Consider the following 12476-nt stretch of genomic DNA (forward strand, 5'->3'; position numbering starts at 1 on the left):
GAAGTCGGCACTGGTTTTTAGATTTTTGCCTTCCTCCCTCTGTATAAAAGGGTTAAAAGTATGTGTTTCTGAAAACAGAATCGCCTTGACTTTGGGAATAAGGAGAAAATAACTGACTCTAGTCCCCTGATCTGTTTGGAGAGAGGGGCCAGCTGGCTTCTTATGGCTCCTCCAGGAGAAGCATAAATTTGGTCCTTGTTTACTAAACTTATGTAGATCAGCTACTGCCTTCAGCTCTGTGATGGGGCCTGAGGTTAAAAATCTTAAGTCCTTGGCAGTGGTCCAGCAGAATGGAGGTAAGGGGAAATTCATGAGTTGAATAATGACCAAGTAAAATGGCCACAGGAGCCTCAGATAGGCACAGTGGCTTCTTGTTCTAGGTAGCACCTTGAGTCCCCGGCAGCAAAACTTCTTCCTGGCAGCATGCTGTGGAAAGCTTCACTGTATCCATCCACCTGAGTGCTATCACATATGATCAAGAATAATCAAAAAGCACTCTGCTAATGCCAAGTCATATTACAGAAATCAACAATCATGATATTACTACATGAATGATAATTGATGCTACTTCTAGAGCTAGTCCTCACAACAGCCCTGTGAGGTAGGGAAACGATCAGTCCCATTGTGGGGAGTCATAAACCAAGGGAGTAGCCCCCAGTCCCAGTACTGGAGTCTGTATTGAGGAGCAAGGGCTTGAGGCCCTAAACTTCAGATTCCAGGTGTTTCCAAGTTATCAGTTAGAACCCTCTAGAACCCTCATTCTGAATGAAGCAGGTCAGCCTTTCTTCAGCGTCTGGTTGTTTTGAGATGCTTGCAAATGCCAACACGGAATTTTTCTATATGAAAATAGGGATGTTGAAAGTAGCAACTTAAAGATAGGCTTGCACCTAGCAGTCCCCATAATCAGATGCCTGAGACAGGTCCTCTAATTTAAGAGGCAGCATGCAAAATTGGGGAAACGGGGTGGCTAACATTTTGGACTGGGGTTCTTTTCTCTTTTCCTACCTACCTGTTAAGTCAGGCAAGGTGGAAAAAATGGGAAATTCTTTACTTAGATTTGTTTTCTCCCCCCTTTCTTTTATGCCTCATTGACAAATATACTAAGGAGCTTATATATATGCTTGTGTGTGCCTCTTTGTACACAGTGGGCAATAATTAGTCAGTGGGGGTGGAGGATCTGGAGGAAAAGAAGGAGGCAGAATTTAACAGTCTCATTACAGTTACTCAGAGCCCAACAAAGCCTCCCTATTTGGTCTTCTGAATTTCTTGCAGCAGCCAAACAATCCCATAATATTAAAAGCATTATTATTCAGCCTGGAGATGGGAATGCTTCGAAATTAATGTCTCTGTGCCTAACAGCTCACTAATCAAAGCTTCTATGCCTCATTTTCCACCCTGGGGAGAGTCCTCAGTCTCTTCCAGTTTCATTGTGGCCAACATGACACACCACCCTGTGCAGGCCTGGGCTGGTGACCTTTTTATCTTGGTCAAGATCCAGATTTTCTTCTTAATTCTAAATGCCAGTCCAAATTTTCTGCAGGTGATTTCTTCAGGATCTGTGCTTACATTTTTAAATTGCTGACTGCTAGAAGGCTGAAATGTCCCTCAACAATCAGTTTTCACTTCAGCCACAGAACCATTGGTCCAATGGAGTATTAAGCAGGGGAAAGAAACCCATTTCTATGCCTGGCTTAAGAGATCTAAAAAGTGTAGCCAGGATTTACTAGACCAAGGAAAGTAGAACTTGATTTTAGAAAAGGTGACCCAGAGTAGTGATGCTATTCTGTTTACTTCCTAGATACCTGTTGTCATGGAAATATTATCAATAAAAGACAATCTGAAGGCTCTACTGATTTCTGTATATACTTTTTCCCTTAGTTCTACTTCATACAAACATGATCCCAAAGGATGGGCAAAATTCTCCAAAAAAGCATCTTGCTCAGGTAAATTGTCTATGTATAAGTTCAGTTCAATAAGAAAATATTTTAAATGCTTTTGTAATCTTAAGGACTACATCCTACAATTTGTAAAAACAGGTGGCTATCTTTTTAAATCAAAAGTTAAATGTTTTTAAACAGTTATGTTATTTCAAATAATTTGTTTCTGAATTGTTATATTTAGAAAATACTTGCCTTTGTATATATGACCTATTGTGTTCTGTGTACTCCTAGCTTTCTGCCTACTGCCTTCGAAAAATGTTGTCTATGACATCATTTTACTCTCTCAAGAGCAACTGAGGGATTTTAGAGCACTTACAGCAAAAGTAAACAACAATAAAATCTTTCTGCTCCTATTACACTTTAAAAACTCAAGGATTTTAAGTGGAAATTTTACAAGTAAGATACTCATTCAAGTACCAGATATGGGGTATCATCAATTTTGATGACTTGAAAAAATTATTTACTTCTAACTGTAGTTCTCTAAAAGCAAAGACTCAAAGACAGACTACAACATGTATGTGCTGTCCCAGATAATTTGGTTTGAAGGAATTATGAGACACAGTCTCTGGTTTCTCCACATACAAGTTTGCCCTAAGAACTATAATTAGAAGTATACCTTTTTCCCTCCAATGTGTCACCAAATATGTATGCAATCAACTGGAGTATGGCGATCTAGACCATGGAGAACAGATTTCAAGAGTTGATTCAAATGTGATACAGAGACCAGTTCCATGTCATGGAACTAGTTTTCTCAGAACCCATGCCAGGAAACACTAGCCTAGACCAAGGGAAGGAGTCTGTATAAGGGAAGAACTTATGTACATGGTCAGTACTTGCAGGTATCAACCCAAATGGAGGAACTAAGACTGCAATCCTAGGTGTGAAGCAAAATTTGGTGCTAGACTTTTTTTTTCTTTTCTCTCTCTCTCCCTGGCCTACTATGTATTTTTCTAAAGTTGAGGTCCTCACCTATACCACACTCATGCTGCTAGTAATTGTCTTAAAAAACCAAATGTAGAAACAGACAAAATGATATGTGAATGTGTCTATCCCATGTCACAGATCTTCAGCTGCCTGAAATCCAAACCATTTAGCATAATAACTAAGTCCATTTTCAATGTGGTTTTACCTTACCTCCCCCATTTCCCCAGATCTGGTCATATTAAATGACTTGCTATTCCTCAAACCCTCAATACATTTTTTCTTATGTCTCTGAGCCTTTATTCAAACTGTGCCCTTTGCCTTGAATGCCCCTTCCCTTATATCTCATTCAACTTCTTCCCAGTCATTTCTTCTTCATCCTTTAAGGTTAAGATGTATTCATTATCACTGTCTGTTGCCTGTTTAACTCTCTGAGGTCAGGGATTTTATCTTAATCATCTCTGCTCCCCCAACATGCCTACCATAGGGTCTGGCACATCGTTCGCACTCAATAAATAAATATTTGCCAAATGGATAAATAGATGAGTGAACAGGTGGAAAAACAAAAGGACTAGCTAGTTGGCTGGCTGAAAGGATGAACAGATAAATAGATGGATGGATAAATGCTGTGAAATTTATCTCCTGAAGAACCATACTGTGAATAGTGTTTCAGTGTTGGAATCACTCTCTTGCATCTGGACATGTGTGGACATGTGATCCAGAAGTACCAATGCAGGGCTGCTTTCGAGCATGGAGAATGATGACAGAGCTGGCTTCAAGATGGTCTTCAACACTGGACACCACAAGGGTGTTCACAGCGTCCATGATGACGTCAGATCATGGCCATGGGTTCCCTGAGCCATCCTCCCAACTAGAGAATCCTGGAGGCTATTAAAACCTGCAGGTCTGTTAACAGTTTTGAGTCTCAGATGTAAAGTTCAGTCTTCTAGTAGGAAAGAGACTTCTCAAATGTGCTAAAGTAACCTCTGAAGAAAACGCTGAACACTTTAGATTCTCACATGTTCCAGGTTTCTTTTCCTCTTCTGGGGTTTGGCTGCTACATGAAATTCCTGAAAGGCCTACCATCTTCCAGGGTCCAGGAGAGGAAGGAATAAAAGCAGGGGCTAATGCCATTTATTAAAAGCTGAGAACTCAAGAGTTACAAAATGCAAAAAAAAAATGTTTGGGGAGGAAAAGGAAGGAAAGTAAGAAGGAGGAAAGGGTTCGGAGAGAAGATGGCAGGTCAGGGCAATTCTTTCTTTCTCATTACATTTTGGAAACTGGAAGTATATCCTTGGGAAGTACTGAGAAAAGTGAGAGAGGGCTGTGCACTTATTCTAATTATGGGCTGTGAAAAAGCCACAGTTAATTCACTAGAGGGAAGGTCCTTTTCTGGACAGTTATATTTCTAAGTATTTTCTTACATTAAAAGTAGGCAAGAGGTTTAGATTCTTGAAGCAGGGGCACCTGGGTGGCTCAGTTGTTAGGCATCTGCCTTCGGCTCAGGTCATGATCCTGGGGTCCTGGGCTCGAGCCCCACATCGGGCTCCCTGCTCTGCAGGAAGGCTGCTTCTCCCTCTCCCACTCCCCCTGCTTGTGTTCCCTCTCTCACTGTGTTTCTCTCTGTCAGATAAATAAATAAAATCTTAAAAAGATTCTTGAAGCAATTAGCAATGTGTATCTTTTCAAAAGCAGCCAGAAATGAACAAGGTACAAAGAAAGGCCCATCCTTGTTGTGAATGGGCAGTTAATAGCCTGAAGGTAGTCTTTAAGGGACCCACCCAGAGAACCCAACCACCCTTGGAAAACACCAAGAAACACCAAGAGCTGCTAAGAAAAGAAGCAATGAACATGTAGATAAGCCTAGAGGGAGAAAGGAAAAAGCTATGTGTTTTAAATATCTCTGAGTTAAGGAGATCCCATCACCAAAGAGTAGATGGAACACTACAGAGAAAGCCTTGAGGCCTCAACACTAAGCAAACATCAGCTACAGAGTGCCAGCTTCTTTAAGATACAAGGTGATAACCCTTCTGCCCTCCACTCCCTCAATAATCTATACATCCAGTCTACTTTGAGAAACGTAATATATCTTACATAGGTGTAGCCTGAGGCAGCTAAAATTATCAGGCAAGTCAAAACACTCACCTCTAGACAGCCTATAATTCTGAGGGCAGTGGAGATGTAATCCAAAAAAAGACTGATTGATAGGCTTTTTCTGTGACTTTAGACCCAGAATCACAAAATGATTGTGCCATTGGTCAATCTCATTATCCCAATTTTATGATGGGAAAAACTGAGCCTCAGAGGGGAGAAGGGACTTGCTCAAGGCCACATTCCTCATTGCCGTTTTAGAATATATTATGCCATTTTGAGTTGAGTGATGGGAAGAATAAAACAAAGTTATATGAATTCTCCTTCAGTGTGATCAGAATGTCTATGCTAAACCCAAATCTTATGAAAAGGGAAGTCTATTGCTCAAGTATTTAGAAGGGCCACTCTACATTTATGTTTTCTTTCATTTTCCCATTGTTTTGAGTAAAGGTGTAGTGTACACTGAATTTGCAAGTTAACCATAAACTTGAGAAGGGTTTGCAGCAGAGAATCAGGGAACGTGAAGATAAGTTTATGAAGATGGAAAGGTTTGTTTTTCAAACAATGGTGTTTAAGTGGGTAAACACTTGGGATGTTACTGACATGGTACTTGAACATAATATATGACTCCCTTAACAACTAGAATCGGCTTCCAAACAGGATTTTGATGGTACTTTTAGTTTGAGGTGATCAAGCGTGATTTCTGCTGATGTTCTGCCTGTTGGAATTGTTACATATTATAGGGCATGCCAAGTAACTCAGGGTAAAAGCCAACTGGGAAGTGCTCACCATCTAAATTACTAGTGACCTCACTGTCATAGTAAGCCCTCACATTTGTCTAAGCACTTTGTCAATTACCAAGGATGTTCACGTTCATCACGTTCACGTCACAGAGTGATACCACTAGATTACAGATGAAGAAATTGAGGCTTAGAGGGGCACAGTAAATAACGGAGCTGGGCCTTTAGCTTAGGTCTGCCTGACTCCAAAGGCAAGACCACATACACAATATCAAAAATCATTGTATCTTGCAGACCTTTCTTCAAGTTGGCAGCCCGAGCTCTATTGCCTAGTATGGTGCCTTTGTATACAACTGACACTCAGTAACTATCACAGGAAAAGATCTGCAATGAAAGCCATTCACAGCACTTCTTACCTTCTTTTCCTTGTGTTGGGACCAAGCCCATTTCAAATTTGAGCACTCTAGCCAATAAATCAATTTGAAAACTTAGTGTACCGCTCTCTCCATGAAATGAATTCACAGATTTATGCCTCACTGATAGAGGGAGTAGTGAAATTACTCCTTTTCAAAAGGGGTTCACTATAATCATGTCAGGGACTGTTTTATAATGGAGGATGTTGGCTGAAACATGAACTAATTTTAAGATTTGGACCCAAACTTTAGGAGAACTTTTGTTACCATTAAACTTCACCTGTGTCAAAGCAAGCTTACAGTTCATAGCAGCAGATGAAAAACCAAGGGGTTCTCTACCTGGGAGCCCCCATCTCTTACACACCATTCACAGAGGGCTAAAAAATTGAGAGCTGAGTGTATCAGAACTCTCACCACAGGGTTGCAACATTCCTATGAAGAAAACTTCCTCTTATCACTCCCTTTGTCACCTTTCCTAGCTTTCCCTCCACACTTCTCCATCCCAGTCCTGCTTCTTCCTCCCCACTATAGACCACAATTGTAGGGTATCTCTGGAGTATACCAAGCAAATGAGAACAAGGTTGGTCTTTCTCTGGTATTTGAGTCTCATTTAATGCAGCTGCCTGGAAAACTCACACAGCATCTGCCTGCGATGTCTGGGAGTACTAGACACTACTTGAGATGGTTCTGTCGCAACTGTCTCAAATTGACCCTGAGTCAATTCATTTGTAGTACTTTGGTCTGTTTAAAGACTATTGTTGCCCTGTAAGAGGTGGGGGGATACAGTTATCAACATGAAGACCCACACACAGAAAACAAGTTGGTCTCTGTAAACACGTACATAGGCAGACAAGGTATTGAGCACCTTGCAGAAAGCCAGAGATGGACAAGGACTCTAAATGAGCCTTGAGAGGGGGAGGGAAAATGGGAGGAATCTAGGAACTTGGGTTTTCCAGGCTGATAATGAATAATCAGGTAGGAGGCTATAGTATCAGGCATTCGGAAAAGAGCTTGCTTTTCTTCAAGTTCCATTTACAAATCAAAGTAGACTAATGAGCCTGCTTTTTTTTTTTTTTCATGAAAGGTGCTTCTTTTTTGAAGCAGCAGGCAGCGGGGAGTACCCCCTGCCACTGAGCAGATGTAAACATGAAGAAATGAGGAATTTGGAGGACGAAAATAGAAGTGTAAGCCAAGCCTTTCTGGAATGGTGACAGGGCTCACAGTAGACACAGACTAGGGGACAGAAGCCTTATGATGCATGGCTGCACTTGAAAAAGCTGTATCTTCCTTCTGTCAAGCTACTGTGCTACGAGAAAATGCTTTTGGAAGTTATCAATAGATTTGCAAATAATGGGAAATGATTAAAAGGCCTGCTCCACCGTGGGAGATATGGGATAGGAAACTGGTTCTGCTTGGCAGCCTAGTCACAGGCTCCAAAGAGAAGCAGCTTTTCATTCCAGGTGGCCGACCTTACAATATAGGGATAGTTAACTGAGGATATTCCTGGGTGTTCAGGGCCAGCCTGTGCCTGGGTCATTCTGTACCTGTGATTATTCTGGATTCTGTAGTTCTCTCATCCTGCTCATCATGCAACAACATAGGGCCAGTATCACTGTGTCCCCTGGGGAATCCTTCATAATCACCTCCACACTCACTGACCCCCGATGGGTCCTGATCCCTGCCTCACTCCTCCTGCTCCTGTGCTGAGCCCCAGAGTGGGGTGTGACATGGTTAAGGATAAAGAAAGGCACCAACTGGCTGATGGCCATGTTGCAGATGAAGGCGTCAGTTTGTATCTAGAGTAGAGCTGGCCACCTCAGAAGGACCAAAGAGGGAAATCTGGTTTAAAGAGAGAATGAGAGAATGAGGGAGGGAGAGGAAGAAAAAGAAAAAGGAAGAAAAGTATCATACCTCCCAGAGTCATCCCTGCTTCATAGCATTTCCGGAGGCGACAAGATGGACAATTTTTCCTTCGGAATTTATCGATGGTGCAATCATTTCTGCTGGCACACAGGTACTTCTGTTTCCCTGGGAGAACAAAAAGAACAGTAGATGCCCCATTAATGCATTTCCAGAGTCTCTCTCCTTTAGTATTTCTAGGCAGAAAGGGCATAAGGATATATCTTGCCGGATGAGAGAAGTGGACAGAGAATGGCCCTAAACAATTTGATCACACAGAATCACACAGCCTCGTTTAATTCGATGCTATATTGTTTGGTTTTCATAGGTGTTTTTGTAGGGATGAACAACTGAGGTCCTGCTGATACTTCCTTTAAGACAAGGACTACTCACTGGTTTATAAAAATAATATGTTCTACCTTTACTAAAAGCTAAGAATGGGACACCTGGGAGGCTCAGTCAGTTAAGTGTCTGCCTTGGGCTCAGGTCATGATCTCAGGGTCCTGGGATCGAGCCCCACATCGGGCTCTCTGCTCAGCAGGGAGCCTGCTTCTCCCTCTGCCTGCTGCTCCCCCTGCTTGTGCTCTCTCCCTCCCTCTGTGACAAAAAAAATAAATCTTAAAAAAAAAAAGGTAAGAATGTCCATGGGAAAGTGATCAATGGCAGAAATTATCACTCCTTTAGCATGACACAGCAAAGACTTGGACTTAGGCAATGTTTCTACCTCCTGACCCCTGTAGTCATTCAAAGGATCATACTCAAGCTAATACAGTGCTTATTTTTCATAATAAAAATACAGGTAAAACTTCTATAAAAGAGAACTCCATGAGATTTCTAATTGTCTTTAAATTGATAGTGATCATATCCCCAATCCTGCAGGTTATAAAAATCAGAGATAAAGCTCACTCTTCGTGAAGTGAATCACAACAGGTGAGAGGAAGTCCTTTGAAGCCAGCAGAAGTAAAACACTTGCTGTTGTGCTCATCTGGAGTTGTCACAGATACAAAGAAACATGCTCACACACGTACACACATGCAGAGACCCAGAGAGCCTCAGGATCACAGCTGTTCCAAGAAAGACGTGGAAGGCCACTCAAAAGCTCATGTTTTACTCAATATTTTGCCTCCTTGCTGCTAACATAGGCCTGGCATACAGTAGGCCCTCAATAAACATCGAATTAATACACAAGTGGAACAGGGAGATCCACAGGCACGCAGAGTCACCAGCAGAAATAGACAGAGATACATACCCTGCTGCTCCGAAACATGCAGACCTTCTCATGCTTGGAGCCCTGGGACAGCCTGAGCTCGTGCATCCCCTCACTCCACCCCTTTCTTTATCCAATTCCCTTTTACTGCTGCGCTTTAGTTTATGGGAGAGACTGGGATTTTAGGGAGGCTTCTTTTGGCAGAGGAGACATGTTTGTGGTAAGGAAAAGGAAGAAAAATTGAAGAGCAATTGCTATTTGATAGCAGGGAGAAAAACACAAATTCAGCTATAGCTTGTCTCTTCTCTCCCTGTTCAACCTAAAATGTATGGATCAGGCACAGAAAACACATGTATTATAGTAGGTTATTTTATGTAGGAGATTCAGTAGTAGTCAGGTCAGCAAGACTTTTGTTTTTCTTCTTTCCTCCTTCCCTCTCTTCCTCCCTCCCTCCCCGCCCTCCCTTACTCCTTCCCCGCCCCTTTCCTCTCTTATTCCCTTCCCTTTGTCAAAAGATTCCAAAATGCTGGGCTTGAAGGGACTGTTAAAAACCACCCCAGTACAATCCTTTCATTCCAAGGATGAGTTCTGGGAAGGTGACTTGCCTGAAGAACACTCAATTGGAGGCCCATGAAGGAAGAATCTTAGTATTTAATAGGTACCTATTATGAACCAAGCCTGTGTTGGCAAGTTTACATATGCCATTTAAATGAATAACCTCAGCTGTGTTTTGAGGTAGATACTACCATTACTTTTACTTAACAGATGAGAAAACTAAGGCCTCTAAGCCAGTACTCTTTCTACCATACCACAGGATTTTATTTGTATAAACAGAACACATAATTTACTAACAGCCCCTTTTTTTTAAATAGGCTCCACACCCAGCATAGAGCCCAATGTGGGGCTCAAACTCATGACCCTGATATCAAGACCTGAGCTGAGATCAAGAGTTGGACACTTAACTAACTGAGCCACCCAGGTGCCCCACTAACAGCCTTGTCCTGCTGCAAACTGAGGATTGTTATATGCACGGAAAGGATGGCACTATGAGTGCCATTCAGTCTTTGAGTATCCACTCCTAGAAGGGAGGCCCTGTATCCAATTCCAGTGGGTTCACATCCAGTGCCATGGGTGTTCTAGAACAGGGACTTCCCCGCAGTTTTTGTGCTGCTGCAACCCTCAGAACTAGTTTTCACATTAATTAGTAAAATAGGGTCATTATGAATACTTCTTTGAAGAATCTCTTCTTCTACAGGAAAATACTAGCTCCTGAACCCAAGTTTGCAAAGGAATGAGTGCAGAGCCACTGGATTAGGGCTCTCAGAGGAGTTCTAGATTCCACTGCTAAAAGCAAACCACCCTCTGAATGAGGAAGATTACAGTGGAAATGAAAACATGTTTTTCAATTTGGACCATCTCCCTAGCTATAGTTCATACTTGGTCCCAGAGTGTCTCTTGGCCTGAAACAATGTGACCTAAAACACAGATATCCTTTACAATTAACCCAGGAATAAGTGCAAAGCCCACTGCAACCAATACCATTGTGCATTTATTTAACTTACTGAGCATTTATTATGGGCCGGACTTTGTACTAGCTGTTGAGGATACAGAGGAAAAATCTCTGCTGAAGAAAACTGTTTAAGTCCCAGATAACAGAGAGAGCACTAGGCTGGAAGTCACAAGACTTGAATCCTTGTTCAGTCTTATTACTAACTCACTATATGACCTTGGACAAGTCCTTTATCCTCTCTGGGCTCCATTGATAATATGTAATGCTTGAACTGGAAAAATCACTAAAATCTTTTCCAGCTCAAATAATTTTTATTTTACTACTTTATTTTAATTCCAGTATAGGTAACATACAGTACTCTATTAGTTTCAGCTGTACAATACAATTCAACAATTCCATATCCAACTCAAGGAGTCTTAAAGGATATCTGGATTTTATCTATATTTGTGAAGTCTTTCATATAAAGGTCACAAGTATTATCGATAAGCAAGACATTACCAAAATAATGGTCTTTGTCCCTCAACTCTCTCCTTTTAGGATAGCAACTTACTGTAACATTGCCTCTTATATCTGCAGTCATTCAGTCTTTTCTCTTTGTTTTCTAAAGTCCTTCAAAAAACCAAGGCACTTAACAGTATTAGAGGGGCAGTGTTATTGCAAGCCATATGCAACATATGTATAAATAACATGCTTATTCACATATGTGTACTCATGTATGTGTGAATGTACCTGTGTGTGGGTGTACACCCCTAATAGGGTTCCTGAATTATCTTTGTATATATGTGTATGTGTGAGCACATAAAGTATATAACATATCAAGTCACATAAATGCATACATATGACATGTGTCTTTCTTGGAAGCAGAAGAGTGACGTTAAAATTTTAAATGACACTTAATAGTGACAGAAGTGGTCGGGGGTCCCAAAGATGGATATGGAAGGAATCTCCTAAAAATGGAACTGTGACTCATCTGCACAGTTTGGATTAGGAACAAGAACAGGGGATGGAATACCCTCTCAAGGTTGCTTCCAATCCACTTCTCCTGCCTGAATTACCAACTTCCCCAAATGATGGCAGAGCCAATGTACAATCACTGGGTTGCTATTACTTCTCTTCTATTTATTCTAATTCTCCAATATGGCTGAAGTTATCAGGGTTCTTAATTATAACAATGAATTAAAATATAAAACACAGGGGCACCTGTGTGGCTCAGTTGGTTAAGCGACTGCCTTCAGCTCAGATCATGATCCTGGAGTTCCAGGATCGAGTCCCGCACTGGGCTCCCTGCTCAGCGGGGAGTCTGCTTCTCCCTCTGACCCTCCCCCTCTCATGCTCTCTCTCTCTCTCATTCTCTCTCTCAAATAAATAAAATCTTAAAAAAATAAAAAAATAAAAAATAATACATAATATATATTGTACATATTTATATTTATATAACTATAAAACATATAGTATATAGTAATAAATTAAAACATAATATAAAATACAATAACATAAGATTAAAAATGTCTCCCATTTGATTAGCTTACAAAAGTTAATATCAATCTTGTACAGAGTAGTATAATAGGGATTATTGTATACCCCATTATATAACTGAAGAAAATGATGCTAAGATGAAACTGACCTGCCCGGCATCACACTGTCAGTGTGCTCCAAATCACAGTCCATAAGGCTATGAATCTCACAGATTGGGAAGAATTTTAAACAGTATTTAGTCACAATACACCCACTCTTGTGTACAAGGCTTGAATCCCC

At 41.2% G+C, this 12476-nt stretch overlaps 1 protein-coding gene across 1 annotated transcript in view; it reads right to left on the reverse strand.

Moving 5' to 3' along the window:
* The window catches only part of AR (androgen receptor), a 178620-nt gene that overhangs the window by 21519 nt on the left and 144625 nt on the right, over nucleotides 1–12476 (reverse strand). The window contains exon 3 of the mRNA XM_028126576.1: nucleotides 8017–8133. Coding sequence (XP_027982377.1) covers nucleotides 8017–8133 — 117 coding nt within the window. The remainder of the gene's footprint in view (nucleotides 1–8016; nucleotides 8134–12476) is intronic.

This window comes from Eumetopias jubatus, unplaced genomic scaffold (genome assembly GCF_037043125.1).
Source record: "Eumetopias jubatus isolate StellerSeaLion01/CBP00866 unplaced genomic scaffold, mEumJub1_p1.0 scaffold_11, whole genome shotgun sequence".
NCBI classification, from domain to species: Eukaryota; Metazoa; Chordata; class Mammalia; order Carnivora; family Otariidae; genus Eumetopias; species Eumetopias jubatus.